At 33.6% G+C, this 20,378-nt stretch overlaps 1 protein-coding gene across 1 annotated transcript in view; it reads left to right on the forward strand.

Annotated features, from left to right (window-relative positions):
- Lrp1b (LDL receptor related protein 1B) overlaps nt 1-20,378 on the forward strand; it is a 1,711,024-nt gene that overhangs the window by 1,050,018 nt on the left and 640,628 nt on the right. Inside the window, exons 14-17 of the mRNA XM_048345540.1 lie at nt 599-788; nt 6,015-6,137; nt 15,871-16,011; nt 20,107-20,232. Of these exons, the coding sequence (XP_048201497.1) occupies nt 599-788; nt 6,015-6,137; nt 15,871-16,011; nt 20,107-20,232 (580 nt within the window). The remainder of the gene's footprint in view (nt 1-598; nt 789-6,014; nt 6,138-15,870; nt 16,012-20,106; nt 20,233-20,378) is intronic.

Consider the following 20,378-nt stretch of genomic DNA (forward strand, 5'->3'; position numbering starts at 1 on the left):
TATTTAGTTACATTGCATAATCTTATATGTATAACAAGACTTAAAGGTTTTATTGTATCCTCTCTCCAGTTAATCAACAGCAAAATGTAATTTGAACAATAATGGATATACTAAAATATTTGGAATTGAAAGTTAGTGAGACTTTTCTATATATTAACGATAAAAAATTTATTTTCAATGCTAAAACATTCCCTTTCTTTCCTGTCATCTCCTGGATTTTGTCAATTTCCATTGGCCTAATTAATGTACATGAGTCCCTTTTTTTCCCCATTGACATTTAGGTATTTTGTTTTATTTGACCATTGCATAGGCAATGCTACAATATGAATAATGATACTGATTACTGATGTTAATTAATATCTAAAAGTTAGGCAAACTCGTTTTGTGTCACTTATGAGGAAATTTAAATGGAGGAAATGCAGAAGGTTTCCTGCAAATAATACGCCCTATTTAAAAAGAAATATGCTCACATTGAGAAATCTAAAGCTACTAAAATTGAAGTTGTTATCTGGTATGCTTATGTGATCATCATTTTCTCAAAATTTTAGTTATGATAAAGTAAAAATGTGATTTTTCATGATATGTTTACATGTTGCAGACTGTTTACAGTGGGAAAGAACTGAACCATCCTTTTGGATTGTCACATCATGGGAATTATGTTTTCTGGACTGATTATATGAATGGCTCCATCTTTCAACTAGATTTGACAACAAGCGAGGTGATATTACTGAGGCATGAAAGACCACCTCTCTTTGGACTTCAGATTTATGACCCACAAAAGCAACAAGGTATTAAATCCAAATAAAAATGTTCCTGAATTTCCCCATATAATCCTTCACAGTAGTTACCCAAAGGCTCTATTTTGACAGTGTTGCTAGTTTTATGATAAAAGATGTCCAGATTAAGGCAAGGTCAATCAAATCTTAGACTTTCTTACCATAAAAACATTTTTCTCATTGTTTTAAGTGGCCTGACTGCATAACTCTGGGAATTCTATCTGAAAGAATTCCAAGGTTTTCCCCAAATCTTTCCTGTTTCTGTTATCTTCAGTGAAAAATGCTCTTCATTATTTAGAGTTAAATCAGCTTTGGTCATCAAAGGATGTGCTTTAAGCAGTGCACAAATACTTTAGATTGAAAAAGAAGACTTGAAAAATGTATTATATGAGACAAAAATGGAAAATCACGAGAGCATATTTACCTTAATAGTTGCTATGTATATTTAAAGAATATGTAATCGTTGCAGATTATTTGAAAGTGTGGCAATTTACCAGAATATTTATGTCATAGCAAAATTAAATAATATTGCAATTGCCATGTGATTCATCTTCATAAGATAATATGTGTTATGCTTCCACAATTAGAATGACTAATACATCAGATACCCAATAAATAAAACAATTTAATAAATATGTGGTTGTATTTTTATATGTCTAAATAGTCATTATTCTTTTTTATGATGATAACATTATAAAATGTAACTAGTATATATTTCTATAAGTTTGAAATGACTGAGTTATAACCTAGGCTTAGTTTTTCTTTCATATAGCAAGAAGTTTGGAGGCTATCTTATCTTAAATTTGTCACCATAAAGCAAACTGTCTTGTTTCAGACATCATTTTCTTCTACTATATTTAAATTGTAAAGTTACACTATATTTATATAACATAACAGAAGTACATAAAATGATCAATATCATCATGTGCCTATGATTCATACCTGTAATCCTAGCTACTCAGGAGACAGTGATCTGATGATCACAATTCAAACTCCCCTATGACCCAGCATCTACCCAAAAGACCACAAACAAGAACACACTAAAACCACCAGTGCAACAATGTTCATCACAGCACAATTTGTCATAGCTAAAATATGGAACCAACCCAGATGCCCCTCAGTAGACGAATGGATCAGGAAAATGTGGTACATATACACAATGGAATTTGTGTGGCTAGCACCATTCAAAGTCGAGTCTCCTGAAATTGTCCCAGATTAAATGCATGATATAAGTAATACCAAAGCAATGGAATTAGTTTATTCTAGTTCACGTGATCTGTCCTTTGTTAGAAATAAAATAAACTTCACTGTCATCATTTAATTATATGTGGGCATGGTGTTCACACCTGTAATCATAGCTACTCAGGAAGTATGAATAAAAAAAAAAAGGGGGGGGCTGGGGATATGGCCTAGTGGCAAGAGTGCTTGCCTAGTATACATGAGACCCTGGGTTCAATTCCCTAGCACCACATATACAGAAAATGGCCAGAAGTGGCGCTGTGGCTCAAGTGGCAGAGTGCTAGCCTTGAGCAAAAAGAAGCCAGGGACAGTGCTCAGGCCTTGAGTCCAAGCCCCAGGACTGGCCAAAAAAAGAAAAAGAAAAAGAAAAAAAAGTCACATTTCAAGAATAACTCTGGAAAAAAAAAAGAAAAAAAAGTTTGTGAGACTCTATCTCAACTAACAAAATGCTCAGCAATGTCATGAAACTCACCCCAGCCACACAGAAAGCTTATACAAAAGGGTTGTATTTCAGGTGGCTGGGTACAAAAGCCTAATTCCAAAAGAACAAAAACAGAAAAGTGGGATAAATGGCACAGTGAATGCTTTAGTTCAAAATATACTAATGAAAAAAGCCAAATTTCTAAGACGTACAATCATCAAAATATTATTATAGGCTTTTGAAAAGCCTGTCTTAATTTTTGTCTGTGGAAGTTTTAGTATGCTCTTAAGGAACCTTCCTTGAAATGCACGTAGGTTTACATAATAAAAAGCTTCTTCATCTTTCTTAGTCCAGAGCTAGTATCATACCTGCACTCCAAATAACATTTTCTGACATTCAAATTGTTGACTAAAAGTTGCATTGTAAACTCATTCGTTGATTCAAAGAATACTTATCACACATATTACATGGCATATTATATGAGAATAAAATAATTCTAATTTTAGAAAACATAGAATTGGGAAGAAAATATGACATTTGCGGCTTAGACACTCTCTTAAACTTAATTTGTACATTTGCTGTCCTTTCATGCTTCAATTTATTTTTACATGTTTGCTTCCAAAGTAGTTTATTCTAGAATTACAGTTTGTTGTTTCTTCTATACGATTTTCTGTACTGTGCTGACATATTTTATTTTATGAAAAAAATAGAGTTTAAGAGCATGGATTTTAGTCAGAATCTCCTTATTTTTAAATATTTGGTAGTAATAATAAGTATATAGGCTTAATTTTTAACCAGTTTATGTTGCTTATAATTCTACATGCAAATGAAGTAAAATATAGCTTAAAGTCTATTATCAAAATTTGATTAAATTAAACATGTAAAACAATAAGCTCTAAGATTAACAAGGTATGTACTTATATTATCAATATATAAATAAGCCTCTTCATTGTTACTTTATATGATTTTTATCCTTGTGCTTAAAAAGTACTCATGTACTCACGATCTGAGGGCTTTCTATTTATATTGCAAGCTATGTCCTTTGTTGTGCAGAAGCTCTGCAGTTTGATGCAATCCCATTTCTCCAGCCCTTCTTTGAATTGTTTTGTTTCTGAGTCTTTATTAAGAAAATTTCAACCCGTGCCAAGGAGAACTATTGTTTCTCCTATTCCTTTCTTCAATCTTTTCAGATTACCTGCTTTTACCTCAAGATTTTTGATCCATTTGGAATCGATTCTGGTGTAGGGTGATATATGAGGATCTAGCTTTAGTATGTGACTGGTGTTTAACCAATTTAACCAGCATCATTTGTTGAAGAGGGGGGGAATTGGGGATGGGGGAAGGTGGGAGAAAAATGAGGGAGAAGGTAACAAGTTTGACTAGAAATGTACTCACTGCTTTACATATGAAACTGTACCCCTCTGAAAATCACTTTGACAAAAAAGAAAGAAAGAAAATAAAAACTAAACAAAACAAAAATAGACATCTAGTCATTAATGAGATGTTTTATATGAAATGCTCAAAATATACCTTCACATGAGCTGAATCTGCAATGTATTATGTAATGAAATTCAAAAATATTTTGAAGCACTATAAAATAAGAAAAGATCAAAGCACTTTTAGTGAGAGAAACAGAAATAATCTCATAAATTTAGATTTTAAATTTCTCTCATGACACTAGAGATGGTGATTTCTCTTTGTTAATATGTACTGTTCATACAAAATCAATATGCTTAAAAGTTGAATTTAACAGTCTATTTCTAAATAATTACAAGTTATACTCATTGAGAATGTAAGTATAAGTCATGTCACTAATTTAAAGAATGTGATACTTAGCATATATTTTCAAAAGCAAAACATATTTTTACATATTTGATTTTGTAACTTCTTACTTATTATTGGCTTATTTTTTCATATTGGACTAAATAAGTTACTTATAATTTTCAGATTCTTTGATACTAAAATATCGAGTATACAATTTAATATTGCACAGCGCAGGAAACATGCATGTCCTATGGTGTGTTTCAATTTTATCCTATAGTCACGGAAAGAACATGGTTTCAGCTGCAAGCTGCTTGAAACATTTCTACCTTCCCTATTCAAATGCCTGATCTGAGCTTTAATATTCTCTGAGCTTAGAACTTGAGGATATAGCTTGAATTATTAGTTTCCTTATATTTTTAAATAAAGGAGTAAATTTGATTTCAGAATAATCAAGAGAAATAATCACATATTTTAGGACATTTCACCTTATTTATGGACTGCGGCTTTAATTGATGAGAATATTTATTGCACACAACACCATTTTAGACTGTTTTTTCTAACTTATTATTCCCTACATAGCAACCTAACCCCTGAGGCCCATAGCATAAAACTAGTCACTTGGTCATCTTTTGGTACCTACAACTTAATGTCATCAAAATCTGAACTATTTTATTATCTTTGTACAGCTATATGTGATTAAATGCCTTTATATGTAATATTTGAGTAAGATCTTCTGATACAGTAAAAATTATATCTATTGATATATTGAAAAATTCAACATAAATCAAAAGACTGACAATTACTCTGTCAACTGAGTTGCATGCATTGTAATTTATTGTTTGACACAGTATGGCCTACTACACTTTCTTTATCATGTCTCCAACTTGTGCAAATAAATGCTATAAAAATGTGATTGTCTGAATTTAACTTGTCCTTATTTATACCTTTTAATTTTATTATACTATTATTGTCTTTATTTAAGTGTACAAAAGTCACAATCTCCATACTTGGCTTTATGTGAGAGCTTCCCATGTTAACTCAGATATGTTCAGGAATCACACCTTTGTGGAGTTCCTCTCATGCTGACTTCATTGAAGTGTGCCTCTGCTTTTCAGGTCCTCAAAGACAACACTTTTGACCTGTGTGATTGGCCTTCTCTTGATAACAGCAAAGCTGCTCTTTGTAAAGTTTTGTTTAATTCATAGAGCCTTCAACCCACTGACATATCAGTGCACTCTATCCAAAGGGAAGAATATCACTATCTTCATTCCTTTTTCACTTTCTGTTCTCTGGGGGATCCAAAACAACATCCCACGGTTCAACTGTCTATTATCCAAAGAACTCAGACTCAAGTGTACTGGTACTGATCTGAGGAACTGCCTGTGACAAACACAATTGTATCTTCTCTGTTTTCTTTTCTAGTACCAATGTGCCTACATAGGCACAGACTTCTTTCTGAAACCAACGTACACATTCCTCTTATCTACTTCCATGTATCTTGATTTTGTCTCTTTTGATCAAGAATCTTGACCGATTTAATGAATATTATAAATGTGATTGTGGAAATATTTATGTTTTTCATTATCTTCTAGAAAGAATGTAAATCTGAAACCAGTTGTGAGGGAACATTTTGTAATCCTAGCACTTGGGAGACTGAAACAACCCTGACCTCTATAGAGACACTCTGTTAAAAAAAAAAAAAATGGTGGTAGTGGGGGGAGAAGAGTGAAAATTGACCAGAGAAATTGTGGTGGGAAAATTGTGGTGGGAATTAGATTGTTAGAATTATCTAATTGGTTTCTCTCCTCCTGCAGGTGATAATATGTGCCGTGTGAACAATGGGGGCTGCACTACACTGTGCCTGGCCATCCCAGCAGGTCGAGTGTGTGCCTGTGCTGATAACCAAATTCTAGATGAAAATGGGACCACATGCAGATGTAAGTTCTTTTGTCATATTCATTCTTCATGCGGCTCTTAATTAATATTAGATGCAGATGAAATCAAACAATTTATAGTAAAGAGAATTTTAGAGTACTTTTAATTTTATTGTCAATGTGATATACAGCTACATACATTTCCCTCATCTTCCCCCCCCCCCCCGCCCCCCATGTGTTGTTTTGAGACAGGGTATCATTACTACCGTGTCCGTGTCCCAGTTTCCCAGGTCTGGCCTTAACTCATAACCTTTCTGCCACTCCCTTAGCTGAGAATCCAGGTATGAACCATCCAGTTACCTGTTTTATTTAAAGATCAGTACACTACAAATACAAATACAATTCAGAGATCCTATGTTCAGAAGAGAAGAATAATAACTGTTCTTATTTTCCCTTTTCCTTTTGGCAGTATTGGGGTTTGAACCTACGGATTCATGCTTGCTAGGCAGGTGCTCTTTGCGTAAGCCACAATGCCAGTGGTAAATCTGGCTGGTTTTTCTGATGTTAATTTCACAGATGATTTCACAGGCAGTGACATTTGAACTAGGTTCTAAAGGAAGATGATGGTCCGGACAGAAGAAATGCATAGTTGTCTAGGAAGTGACTGGAAATGAAATTTGAAGCCAACACATCAAAGAGCAGGACAAAAATTGGGGCTTTTTCTAACTGGCATTGAAGTAAGATACCGGGTAGTAGCAGTCACATGGACAGATTTGATTTGGTAACTAGTCAAAGGTAATCAGAGCTTCCTTGCTCAGATAACTGTGTAGATGTTTACATGCCAAACACAGAACACAAAAGAGTTAGAAAAGAAAGGGTTCTCATTCTAAGCATAAGAAATCTGGCAGGGGAAATAGTAAGCTTGAGTACAGTTTTAACTGAATTGATTTCCAACATATGGCTAATTTCCAATATATGGATAACAAGAAGGAAGGTTTGCAGGATATCCTGGAATAATGCATTTAGATCAGAAACGATTTAAATAAATGTATGACACATAAGTCAGTATTTCACAAGTGAACCTCACTAGCAGCCATTACAATTGGGAGGCATAGTTGTTAGCTAGGTAACTACTATGGTGTACAGTAGAGGCTCAAGGTGACTATTCGTGATTTACCTAGATGTTTTCCACATTTTGATATTTTCCACGTTTTGGGCTTAAAAGTAAGGATTGAGAAAAAAGAAATGGCAGAAACGTTTTAAATAACTGTATGACACAGAAGTCAGTATTTCACAAGTGAACCTCACTAGCAGCCATTACAATTGGGAGGCATAGTTGTTAGCTAGGTAACTACTATGGTGTACAGTAGAGGCTCAAGGTGACTATTCTTGATTTACCTAGATGTTTTCCACATTTTGATATTTTCCACATTTTGGGCTTAAAAGTAAGGATTGAGAAAAAAGAAATGGGACTTATAAGGAATTTATAGACTTTATCAAAGTAACAAATTAACTAGATTGATTGCCCTGGATTAAGGACGTTTTTATTAACTTTTGCTGATATTCCTTGGTTTATTACATTTTATTATACCAAGGTGACTCTTTCACAATTTCTAGAACACAAATTGTGTCCCTCAAGTATAATAACAGCAACAATATTGTGCATGTATTGAGCAGAATATAAAATTTTCTGGATGATTTAATCTTTTGGATGATTTAATCTTGAGCTGTGTGTTAGGGTTCTAAAGAAATATAACCAATAGGGACCAATAGGACTTGTATACGTGTGTGTGTGTAGGGGGTGTATCTGTATATATTCATAGATATATGTATACACACATATATGTGTATATATGAGTAAATGCACATGTATTATATATATTTATATATGTATATGAATATATATTTATATAAAAGGTGAGTGTGCTATTTGTATGTGTAGGCAGAGAAATATGGAGATTTATTCATAAGAAATTTGCTCATATGTTTACAGAGGCTATCAGTCTTAACATCTGCTATTGGCAAGCAGGAAATACAGGAAAAGCTTGGTGTATTCCATGCCATTTGTTTGTAGGATTAATAATTAGGAAAAGCTGACAGTATAGCTTAATTTCAAATGCATTCTGAATCCAATGAACACTGTATGATTCACAACTAAAATTATTTCATGTTGGTGACTGAATTTTTTAATTTACTTTTTATGTCAGGTGCAGTGCAGGTGGTGGTATTGGGTCTTGAACCCAGGACCTCAGAGTTGCTATGCAAGTGTCCTACCAATAGGGTCTTGGAATTTGTTGTACTTTTCTTTCTCCATTGTATTCAAGTTACAGTAAGGTTTATTTTGTTTCACATCATTATTTAGTGTATGCATAAATATTTTCTCATGTACTTATATTCTAAAACATTTATCTTCTCAGATGTTTAGTACTTATGTTTTATTGTTATAAATATTTGTATATTTATAGGATTTTGTATTTCTTTATTTCATTCTAACTCTGTATTCTTTCTCAAGCATTTGTAACACGTCAATCATTTTAAATGCTGTTGCTATTATTTTAATTTCCAATTATTCAAAACAAAATTTTGATAAAATTACCCTTTCATACCTTCTAATGATTGATAAGTTATGATCCAGAATACTGTTTTCAATTATTAAATTCTTTATAAAATATTTCGGTGAGCTGAAGACATACTGTATGGTAGAATTACTTGTATGTGAGGCCCTTTGTTTGACCCACTAGTACTACAAGTGTGTGTGTGTGTGTGTGTGTGTGTGTGTGTGTAGTTGTTCTTCCTCAGATGGTTTACAATTTATTTTACAATACCTTGGTTCTAGATCAGGTTTTCAATAGTTGCATTTTTTTAATAGTTAAAAGTTTCTGTTAAGGGATTCTTTCTAGTTATATATTTTTGTAATTGCCTATAAGCTGTTCTGTGAGGAGAGTAATTTTCTTAGGTACCTTTTTCTTAGTCACCATGTCATTGTTCTTCTTTCATTGTTCTAGTTTATTCTTTCATTTTTACTTTGCTATTACTTACGAAAGATAACTCTATGAACAATAATTTACTATAGGGAGGTTCTACTTATGTGTTACAATAGCTTAAATACTAACAATTTATCTGTAAGTTTATATTTTATCACAGTTGTTTGGACATATGTTACAGTTAATATGTAAATTTGATAGCTAATTTTTATTTTTTGTCATTTAACTGTTTCTCAGAATTTGCATGGGATCTTCACTAACCTAGTTGAGCACAGGTAGGACATCCACACACAGAGACACACTCTCTTTTCTGGATTCCACCAGGTCTCTTTGTACCTTTGATCTTCTCCTAATCTTTCTCTGAAGAGCTAGAGGTAGAATACAAAGCATCTTTTGTTTTGTATTTTTTTATTTCCCCTTTCAGTAACTACAGATATTTTATTCATACTACAAGAGCCATGGACCGCTTTTCATGCCCAAAGATGACTGGGCTCATTTATTTCCATTATTTTAACTTAGAGGGGATTCTGGATGCATTCTTGAATATAGGAGTATTCATATTGAAAAAAAATGTATGTATATTAGTGGTACTATCAAAACTTCAGAGATTTTTCAGTTTCTCAGTTTTGTCCTGTTAATTTAGGAAATTAGCAGGAGCATATATTAATCAGATACTAATATCTAATTGTCAGTTTAAGCTTGAAAATATGAAATTAGTTCTCTAATTCAATTATGTGAATTACAATTATGTGGATCATTTACCTTCTAATTGTATTTCGTGATTCTTTCATGCTTATACTCCACTAAAATTTTATGGCTTGCATTTGACTTATCATATCTACAGTAGTATAAAAACAGATTCTAATAAATTGATGAATAGCATTATAAAATAATGTACAAAGTATAACAGCAGAATACAGACATTGTAAACATAACATCAGCTACTAAGGAGTAGAAAAATAAATATCAGTTGCAAGAAGCTAGAATTGCATATATGGCTCTAATGATAAGAGTACCAGTTGACTGCCAAAAAGGTCAAGCAAAAGCTCACCCCCTCCCCACCCCCAACATACTAACAATGGGTGAGGTAAGCAGAAGACAAGACCAAACAAAATATCCTACATGATTTCAAGAAAAAAAATACTGCCAATAATTTCATCATTGCTTCAATTTATTTTTCTAATTTATATGATTTTCCTATGTTCACATATTTTCTTATGAGTTTGAAAAATAAGAGATTTTCTTAGAATCAGTCAGTTGTCTATTGTGAGTTGCAGCGTTTGTTTTCTTGTCAGCACTTAAAGTATACAAAGAAACACTCAAAAAAGCCCAAGGGTCTAGTCATTTTAGTTAGCCTATGGAAGCATAGAAGTATTCTACACCCATACCTCTATTCAAACTAGAGAACCTCGCCGGAAAGCAATGTTTTTCATTCCATCAAGCCAAAGGTAATTGATTTTCCTCTCCTCCTACAGCTGGACTCTTTAATTGATAAAATCTTTAACTTAATATGTTTTAGCAGCTTTCTTGCATCCTTTACTGGGTATTTGTTTCACATTTAGAGGTTGTCTACATGATTAATTGTGTTTCACTTTTTTTATTATACTGTTAAACAATATTTACATATCATAATAAGAAAGGACATACACAGATAATTTCTTGGGAAATAGCGTCCCACTTTCTTCAGAGCCATAGATGTATTTTCCGTATTGTTTTGCTCCAGGAGTGACTATCAGCCTCTCTTTCTTCTGTCTCTGCCCTTTGATCAAGCACTCTGCCTTATGTAGTTTTCTTCTTGCCATAACTGCCATACAAAATGGAAACAAAACATGTTCTGTAGTTTCTTGGAAGCCAGAAACACAAATAACTTAACAAGAACTCTAGCTAAGCGTGCACTCTGGTAGCACTTGGAATGATTCAGATTGACAGGCTTAACTGCAGGGGAAGAAAACAAGATCAAGATAAGGAGTGTTTATTTTTAAATAACCCGGACTATCACTAGATATCTCTGGGCAAATAAAAAATAGGTCATTTGACTTGTAAGGAAATATTATGCACAATGTTGGCTTTACAAAGCTGATTTTAGGAGATTTATTGTCTTGTTTTTATATTTGTGATTATGGTGGAAGTCAGAGGAAATATTTCCAAAATGCTTGTTCTCTTTCTAGTCTATACAATTTACAGATAAGTTTATTTCAATACAATAAAATGGAAAAGAATAACAATTTGTATATATTTTACTGAAAAATTTTAAATCAACCAATATGAGAGTTCTTATTTCACAGATAGTCCTTGTATTTATCTGTTAAAAAATACATTCTGCTTTTAATAAGGCATACAATTTGCCTAGGTTCCTTTGAAATATATTGAGAGAGGAAAAAAATATCAGGAGAAGCAGCATACTAAGTCATATTTTGCAAAAAGACAAATAATTGTTATAAGTATGGTATTTGTTTTTATTCATTTAATAGTCAAATGATTTCAGAATATAGTTTCCAGATGAAAAAATTTCAGTGGTAGAGGACCACAGATGGAATTCTTAGTTGCACAGTATAATACAAAACCACTGTCAGTGTGGCAATAATCTTTTGCTCATAGGGATTCCACCGGGATTATAAATTTCTGCAGGCAAGACTACTACCATGTGTATAGAGTCAACTGGATTAATAATATAATCCAAATCTCCCAAGCAAAAGCAAGAGAGTCATTGCTACATGTAAACAGGTTCCTCTTGGTTTCAGTACTCATTGAACTGACATCAAATGAACAAAACGTATGAGCAGATTGTCAAGCCAGACTAAAAGCAAAGGAATTTTCTTTTTCTTAATGAACTTACAATTTAAGATTGTGCCAGCACAGTATCTACTCAGTCTGAAAATGTTGGAAGACTACAAAGTTAATTAAGATGCATTATAATGCCTTGATTGGAAAAAGTAAAGAATATATGTATATTGGATTATTTTTGTAAATCCTGAATGTCATTATCAAATCCTTTCAAAACTCAAGTTGGTATCTGGGACAGCTTGTTAACTTGGGATTTACTACCTCAGAAAAGCATCTGTAAAGCTACTTGAGTAATTACCAAGTGAATTTTATCTTTTGTTGATAGTAGATAGAACCACAAAAAAGAATTTTAAAAAATCAGGACACAAACAATCAAAAAGGAAATTAAGATTTAAAAATGGGAAGCATACATGTATGCATGTATGTATGTGTGTATGTAATATGCATATATGCATATATATATATTACTAGCAGTATTATTTCCGTGTAATGAATAATAATGTCTAAATAATTTTTTAGCTGCCTGAAAGGAAAAAAAAACACCTCACCTTCCCAATGTGTGTTACTCACAGAAGAACAAATTGAACATAGCAAGAAGGTTAGTTATCTAGAAGATAGCAGAGCAAAATGGTGTATCAGTGGAACTCTGTGACCTTTATCATATTCTGATGTCCTCGATATATTCCTCTGCCTGAAATAGTGCTTCATGATTGTGAGCCATTTATCTACCCAGCTGTGACAAGCCCACATTCTAGGATATATGAAATCTAATATGTAGTAAAATGTTTCAGGCAGTAAAAAAGTTTAGAATTTCTGCTTACATGAATATTTATGCTACTCTATGCATAGAAAACCACCAAAGATGATGCACCATTTAAGTTCAGTGCTCAGAAGACCACTCTGTCCAATGAAAGGCCATTTTGTGTGCCCTAAATATATATATATATATTTTTTTCAAAGGACCTTCTCAGAAAAGCAAGACTGAGTAATGACATGCAGTAAGCAGAACGTCAGGTTTCCTGTTTTGGTCTTTATTATGTCTCCTTGATTAATATGAAGACAGTAAGAAATTTTTAACTCCCAATATAAAATAAATAACTATTTCTTAATTTAAGACATGAAGAGGCAAGAAGAAATTTGTTTTGTGTGTTATACTTGGACAAAGTCTGCTTTGACTGAATTACTATAATTTTGATACAGTTGGGACAAATCATCAAATGAGTGAGGAGCCAGACCTTAGTTTAGCATAGATTACTGCACTGGGTTTGAAAAGAGGAGCAGAATTAGACTCACAGGCAGTTTCTCATTCATATGGTACTTTTATACTCCAAGTTGGATCCATGTATTGCCTTGATTTGCTAAGCTGAGATCCAAAGTAGAGATGATGCAAACTTTAAGTAGAGAAAAACAATTAGTAGTATTTATTCCTTTAGATTATTATGGACTACACATTAGTCCTAGCAAGCATTCTGCAAGTTTTTACCAAGTAAAAAGTAGCTAAACCTTGAATATGTATTTTCTTTTCTTGTATATTGGAGAGTCATCTTAGTCAGGTTCTAATTTTATTACTCTAACAATCAGAGTTACAACATCTTGAGGAGGGCTGGGAATATGGCCTAGTGGCAAGAGCGCTTGCCTCCTACACATGAAGCTCTCCGTTCAATTCCCCAGCACCACATATACAGAAAACGGCCAGAAGCGGCGCTGTGGCTCAGGTGGCAGAGTGCTAGCCTTGAGCGGGAAGAGGCCAGGGACAGTGCTCAGGCCCTGAGTCCAAGACCCAGGACTGGCCAAACAACAACAACAACAACAACAACAACAACAACAACATCTTGAGGAATCCAGCTTTTGTAGCCCCGGCAAAGCATAATTTATGCTGCTTTACCTCCGACAGTAGTTAAATGAAAGACTTAGGTATTACTGTGTTAGGTGCATATTGATGACATTGTGTTGTAGTATTTTTACCAGAAGTCATACTGGCAAAAAAATTATAATTCAAACATCAGGTATGAAATTCATAGTACAAGGTACAACTGTAAAGAAAACTTCTTAATCAACGTACTTGTGAACATACTGAAAGCAATGCATGGATTTGTACCAACATCTGGGTGTTGTTCACATTTAGTCAGAACATTATTAAGGATAAAAGATATAGGAGCTTTGAGTATGTAATCACATTTTTGAGCATTACAAAGTAACTCTCACGCATGTTCTCCATCTTGTGCATGCACTCTTCTCTCATCTCCTTCTTGTGGTCTCTCTCTCTCATTTTCTACCTCCCCCCCTCCCATCCCCTGCCAGTTCAGATATATTGATTTTCCTTTTTCAGTCTTTACTACGGCTGAGAAATCAAATTAAGGGGCTCCCTGGGAAGATTTGGGAGGGATGTATTTGCATTATTCTGAGAGTTACAACAGTTCTCTCAACATGCAATTCAACACACTCTGCTATAGTGTCTTATTATTCATTCTCAGTTTACTTATCTCTAAGATGCAGGTAGTAAAATTTTGTATAACACCTAAGGTTATAGTGATCAACTGAGATAATGAAAGGAATTTCTCTTTGAAAGCAAAGCAGTGTGTGTGTGTGTGTGTGTGTGTGTGTGTGTGTGTGTTTGTGTGTATGCTAGTTTGTTGACTGGCAACTCTTTTGTACAACTCCTTCAGATAACTCCTTCAGATGTCAGATATAATTTTAAAAAATGTTCTAAAAAGGAAATCTACAGGTAAAATACAATGTGGTATTTTATATTCTTTATTGTTATTTTGGTGACTGTTTTCTTAAAATGAATGGCTTAAGAGTCTTATCATAATTATTACTGTCAAACACCCCCCCCCTCAAAAAAGAAAGCATCTCTGAAGATGTTTGCAAGTACAATTTTCCTTTACTATTTGGTCTTATTATATTTGTGTGTGTGTGTATGTGTGTGTGTGCATGTATGTACGTGTGTATAAACATGTATTTGTATACAGGAATATACACACATGTAATACGGCATTATATATACATATGTATATAATATATACTACATAAAATATTAATATATATTATCATATATTACCTTACTATTCCTTTACTACATAGTCCTACTATTTATGAGTATTATATATTTTTTCATTTCTTTATTGTCAGAGTGATGTACAGAGAGGTTGCAGTTTCATACATAGGGCAGTACATACATTTCTTACCCAACATATTACCTCTACACTCATTTTTTGGGGACGGGAGTTGAGAATGGAACTCAGGCCTTTGTACTTGCCAAGGAAGCTCTCTTCCATTGAGATAAATCTTCAAATCCTTTATTTTTTTTATAACAAATTTTTACCTATCTTTTTATATTTTTTATTAAGATTTAGTTAACATTTTGAAAAGTTAATAATTATCATGTCCATTTTAAATCTGAACAGCAGAGAATTTTAAATCAGATAATTTTATGATTTTTGATATACTGACTATATACAACATAAAATACTATTCAGCAGGTACTTAGGTATATGTAGTAAAGTGATTGCTACAACTTGGAAAGTTAACATTATCATATCTCTTTATTAATTTATATATTCATAATTTCTCTTTGTTGCCTTTCTATGTGTGCATGGCAAGTTAATACAATTTAAATATCCACACATTTTTAACATGCATAATATCTTAATAATGTAGTGCTATTGTGCTAAATTATATATTTGTCTTATTAAATCTTTATTTCTTTAAAACTTTATTTCTTTTGACATATACACCTCTTCTTCCTCTGAACCACAAAGTTGTAAATTCAGCTTGGAAACTGTGAGTCCCTCTGGGTTTGCATATGTGTGCATAATGAGATATGCAGCCTTTAGACAGAATGATATCCTGAAATGAGTCTGAAGGATATTCAGTCAATAAAACAAGCCAGAGTTCAACTAATACTGTAGGACCTAAGAACCCACAAAACTCACATTTTTAAAAGAATATATACTGAATAAAGAAAGAAGCATTAATAAACAGTGGGTAGTATTTCTTTCTTTCTTTCTTTTTGCTTTTAACTATAGTTAATCCTGGAGAAGTCTTCTCTCATGTCTGCAAACCTGGAGAGTTTCGCTGCAAAAACAGACACTGTATCCAAGCTCGGTGGAAATGCGATGGTGACGATGACTGTCTGGATGGCAGCGATGAGGACCAAGCACATTGCTGTACGTGCCCTGAGGAATCTTAAAAGGCTTTCCTCGATCTCTCGGTGTAGCAATGATCTAAGAGTTTTGTGAAAGGTTTAAAATATCTTTGGTGCAAATACAAAGCAATATTTTTAACAGAACGTCATACTCTACATGACCTGCTTTGCATAGGTTTAAAGCACATTTCCTCCTCTACGCATTATTTCAGTTAGTCTCAAATTCTGGTTTTCTCATCTACGACATTGCCAACACACTATTGTCTAATCTTACACAAGGCCTGTTTTAGATTGTTGAATTTCAAATACGAGGGAAAAATAAACAACTTAACTAACCTCAAGATTGTGTACCTACATCGAAAAGTCACAATCTTTTCCACTGATCCTTAGCAACATGACTTTGTTCAAGAAAATAGATTAATTTTGGAAGATGTAATCACATAGGTTTGCTAACTCAGATTACAAATATGTTCAGCAATAGAAAAGTCATCAGGTTTGGTTTTCTTCTCTTCTTAGCTTCCAGTTAGTCTCTTACCATTTGCTAGAATAGGAACAGCTTCATGTTTTCAGTAGGATTCAGGGGGTTATCATTTATTTGAATGGAAATCACTTGGAAAAGTTTGTAAAATCCTCTTTTGAAAAGGTAAGTAGTCAACAGTTTTGAGAGAAACCACTAGAGAAGTCACAAGTCCAATGGTTTTGAGAGAAAATAAAATACTGTATGTGAAAAGAGGCATCTATTGAGTACATGTTATACTTAACTTTGATCTTTGTATTTGACCTTGGGAGATTATTTGAAAAAGTGTTTTTCTTGCAATTAATGGTGTTTTCAGATTCAAGTGTCTTTCTGTCTGTCTATCTCTATCTATCTCTGTCTATCTCTATCTATCTCTGTCCCTAACATCTATCAGTATTGTCTACCATCTGTGCAATACGGTGCTTGAACTCAAGTCCTCATGCTGACTAGACAGTCACTCTGCCACCTGAGCCACATCACTAGCCTCTTTTGTGTTATTATTATTGTTTGTTTATTTTTGTGTGTGCCAGTATTGGAGCTTATACTCAGAGTTTGGGCACTGTCACCTAGCTTTCTGTTCAAGTATAACTGTATCATGTGAATGCATATCCAGTTCCATCTTTTTGGTGGTGAGAGTCTCATGTCCTTTCAAAAGAAACCTGGGCTGGCTTCAAACCATGATTCTTAGATCTCAGGCTTCTGAGTTGTTAGGATTATAGACATGAGCTATCACTGCTTAGAACATAATCCTTTTAACTTTTGTTACTTTTCAGGTAAGGTCCCATATTTTTGCTCAGTTTTGAACTAGACCACAATCGTACTTCTGCTTTCAACTAACTGGCAGTATGGTAGCATATGTGTCAAGCCTTTGTTGGTGTTTCTGTTGAGATGCAGTCTTGCTAGCATTCTATACAGGCTGACCTCATTGATTCTCCAGGTCTTACCTCCTGAGAAATGGGGATTATAGCAGTGGTCTACTTTGCCTAACCTCTCTCAATAAAACTTATCTGTTCTGCCTTCTAAGTAACATTTCATCTTTATCTCTTCCCACTTTTCATTGGCTAAATTAGGATCTACCTTAAATTCAACTTAGCAATTGATTTTCCCTTATTCCTACCACTATCTCTTTTTAACCTAAAGCTTACCCATCTCAGTACTTTTAGAACAGTGATGGTAGAATAAAATTATCCTTCTTATTTAAATAATTGCTTAACCAAGAAGTGTTGATGTACATCTCTTGATATACATATATGATACTTCCTTTATGACTCAAAGTACATATATATATATATATTTCCCTTATGACTGTAAGTAGCATAGTGCATCTGCTTACTATTACTTTTATTCTTGCCAAGTTGAATTATAATTTATCTTTTAAAATTTCTCTCTCTTCAATTAGGCTATATGGAGCAATCCCAGTCTGTGGAATTCCAAGAATTTTCTCAGAGAAATGTTTTGGACCACCAAAAACTCTTAGTACAGTCCAATTGAAGTTAAATATTCACCTCCTATGCCCACACTTATTATAATGGTTTCCAAATTATATTGAAATTGCATTCTTACTTTTTTGATAGCATCTTCCTGAAGAGAATTGTCAGGTGGCAGCTTGTTTGAAACCTCAATGTCTACTACAGATTCTAAACATGGAACACTAGATGATTGAGTAAATAAGTGATCAGGTAGCTAGAAACCTCCAGTTGCCTTGCAGTACAATGTCTTCTATAGAAAAAGCAGACATTCTAAGCAATATTGTATTTTAAGGTTTCTATTCTAATACCTCATAAGCAATTTCAGAGGATTGTTTCAGAATTTAAAGTCATAATCTTTAAAATAAAATTTTGTTAGCAATTTAATCTATATTCTTCAAAATCTCAATTTTAAACCATGGAATTAGGTTTGAGAAGCTATTCACTTTATTAATGATAATTCCAAAGCTTTGCTGAAATGATATGAATAATCTTGATACTTTAAAATTCAGGCTTTCAGATATATTAGACGATTTTATTTTGCATATGCAGCTAGTCTGCTAAAGTTTCTAAATAGGGGAGAAAATAATAAGTACTCAAATGCCAGATAATATGAATTTTCTCTTTTTTATTATTTACACTTTACCTAAATAACTTTTGAAAAATATTAAAACTTCATAATTTCCAAAATTCCTTAAAGAAAAAAGCACTGTAAAGAAACTCACAGAAAATGTACCCATTACATCATGATAAAAATGAAGCCTACTCAAATTCTCAAACTAAAAGAAAAATTAATTTTAACCACACAAAAGGGAAACTATTAGCCATAAGAAAAAAAATACTTTAGAAAGAATGTTGAAACTGTGAAATAGAAAGACCAGAACAGGCCTCTAGAATCCTTGAAATCTACTTTTAGAAGGCTAATATTAAAAAACTCCTGTTGTGCTTGGCCAACAGAAGTTTAATCTTAAATTGTTTCCATTTGAAGATTATGCTCATCTGCCTGGCTTCGCTCTACCTCCTAACCGTGTGGAGGTCCTGGGCTTCTCTGCCTCTCCCATGTGTGGTCCTCTATTGCTCTCAACGCATCCCCTGATCAGTAGGGATTGACTGTGGGAGCGAAGGCCTGACTTCTGTTCCGGTTGAAGCCCGAAGGAGGGGGGACGGGCTAACTGGGCCTTCACCTCTTAAAGGCACAGCCATCCCCCACACTCATCTTCAGTATTTTTTAAATAATTGCATGTTTGTTTATTTATTTGTTGTCAGTCACACAGATAGAAATCAAGGCCTTGGAGCTGTCCCTAAGCATTTTGCCTCAACCCAAAAAACTGTTCTACCACCTACACCCATAGTTCTGCTCCCAGTTTTCTGGTGGTTATTTGGAAACAAGAATCTCATAGCCTTTTCTGTTTGAGCTGGCTTTGAAACATGATCCTTAGACCTCAGCTTCCTGAGCAGAGAGAATTATAGGCATGACCCATTGGTGCCTGGTCTGATTACTTTTTTTTATTAACGTTATATAGAACCTCATTTTTTGCATCAGCTCGATGCCAAAAGCCTCTTCTCTCTCTCTCCCTCTCTCTCTCTTATTCTCTCTTACACACACACACACACACACACACACACACACACACACACACACAACCTCCCTGTTCTAAGAAATATTGAATGAAGCAGAATGATATTATACGTAAGAAATATTTGACTGGATGTGTGGCTTAAAGAAGAGTATTTTTAATCTACATGACTAAGATATTAAGAGATATATTCATCATGTTTAAATGTTACAGTTGTTTAGTTTTAAATTTTTAATAAAAATCTTGGAACAGAATCACCTGTTCTGACAAGGGAATAGCAAACAAACTTAGTGACATAGTTTGCGTAGACACATGAAAGACCAATGCATTTCCTTCTACTGGAAGTTTAATTACTTAATGTCTCCTATGAATTTGTTACATTTTAGCAATGTTTCAAATATTGATATTTGCTATAAAATGTGATATGATGAATGATAGAAGCCACAGTATTTATTGTGCTATAATATTATAATTACTGGAACAGTTTTATGGCTATCATTCAAAACAGTTATAAGTTTATGCAATTTTCAATAATAAAACTATCTTCCTCCCTCCAGTCAATCATAGCTGTCCTGATGATCAGTTTAAATGCCAGAATAACCGCTGTATCCCCAAAAGATGGCTGTGTGATGGAGCTAATGACTGTGGCACCAATGAGGATGAATCCAACCAAACCTGTTCAGGTAAAGGTTTACTTGGTACATGTATATAAATCTCCTTCATAAAATTGTAGTCTCTACAAAAGTGCAGGCCACTGAACTTTTCAAGTACAGATGATCTGATTATTGTACTGACAAATGAGTTCAGCACTTAATGCCAGAAAAGCCAT

This window comes from Perognathus longimembris, chromosome 4, assembly GCF_023159225.1.
Source record: "Perognathus longimembris pacificus isolate PPM17 chromosome 4, ASM2315922v1, whole genome shotgun sequence".
NCBI classification, from domain to species: Eukaryota; Metazoa; Chordata; class Mammalia; order Rodentia; family Heteromyidae; genus Perognathus; species Perognathus longimembris.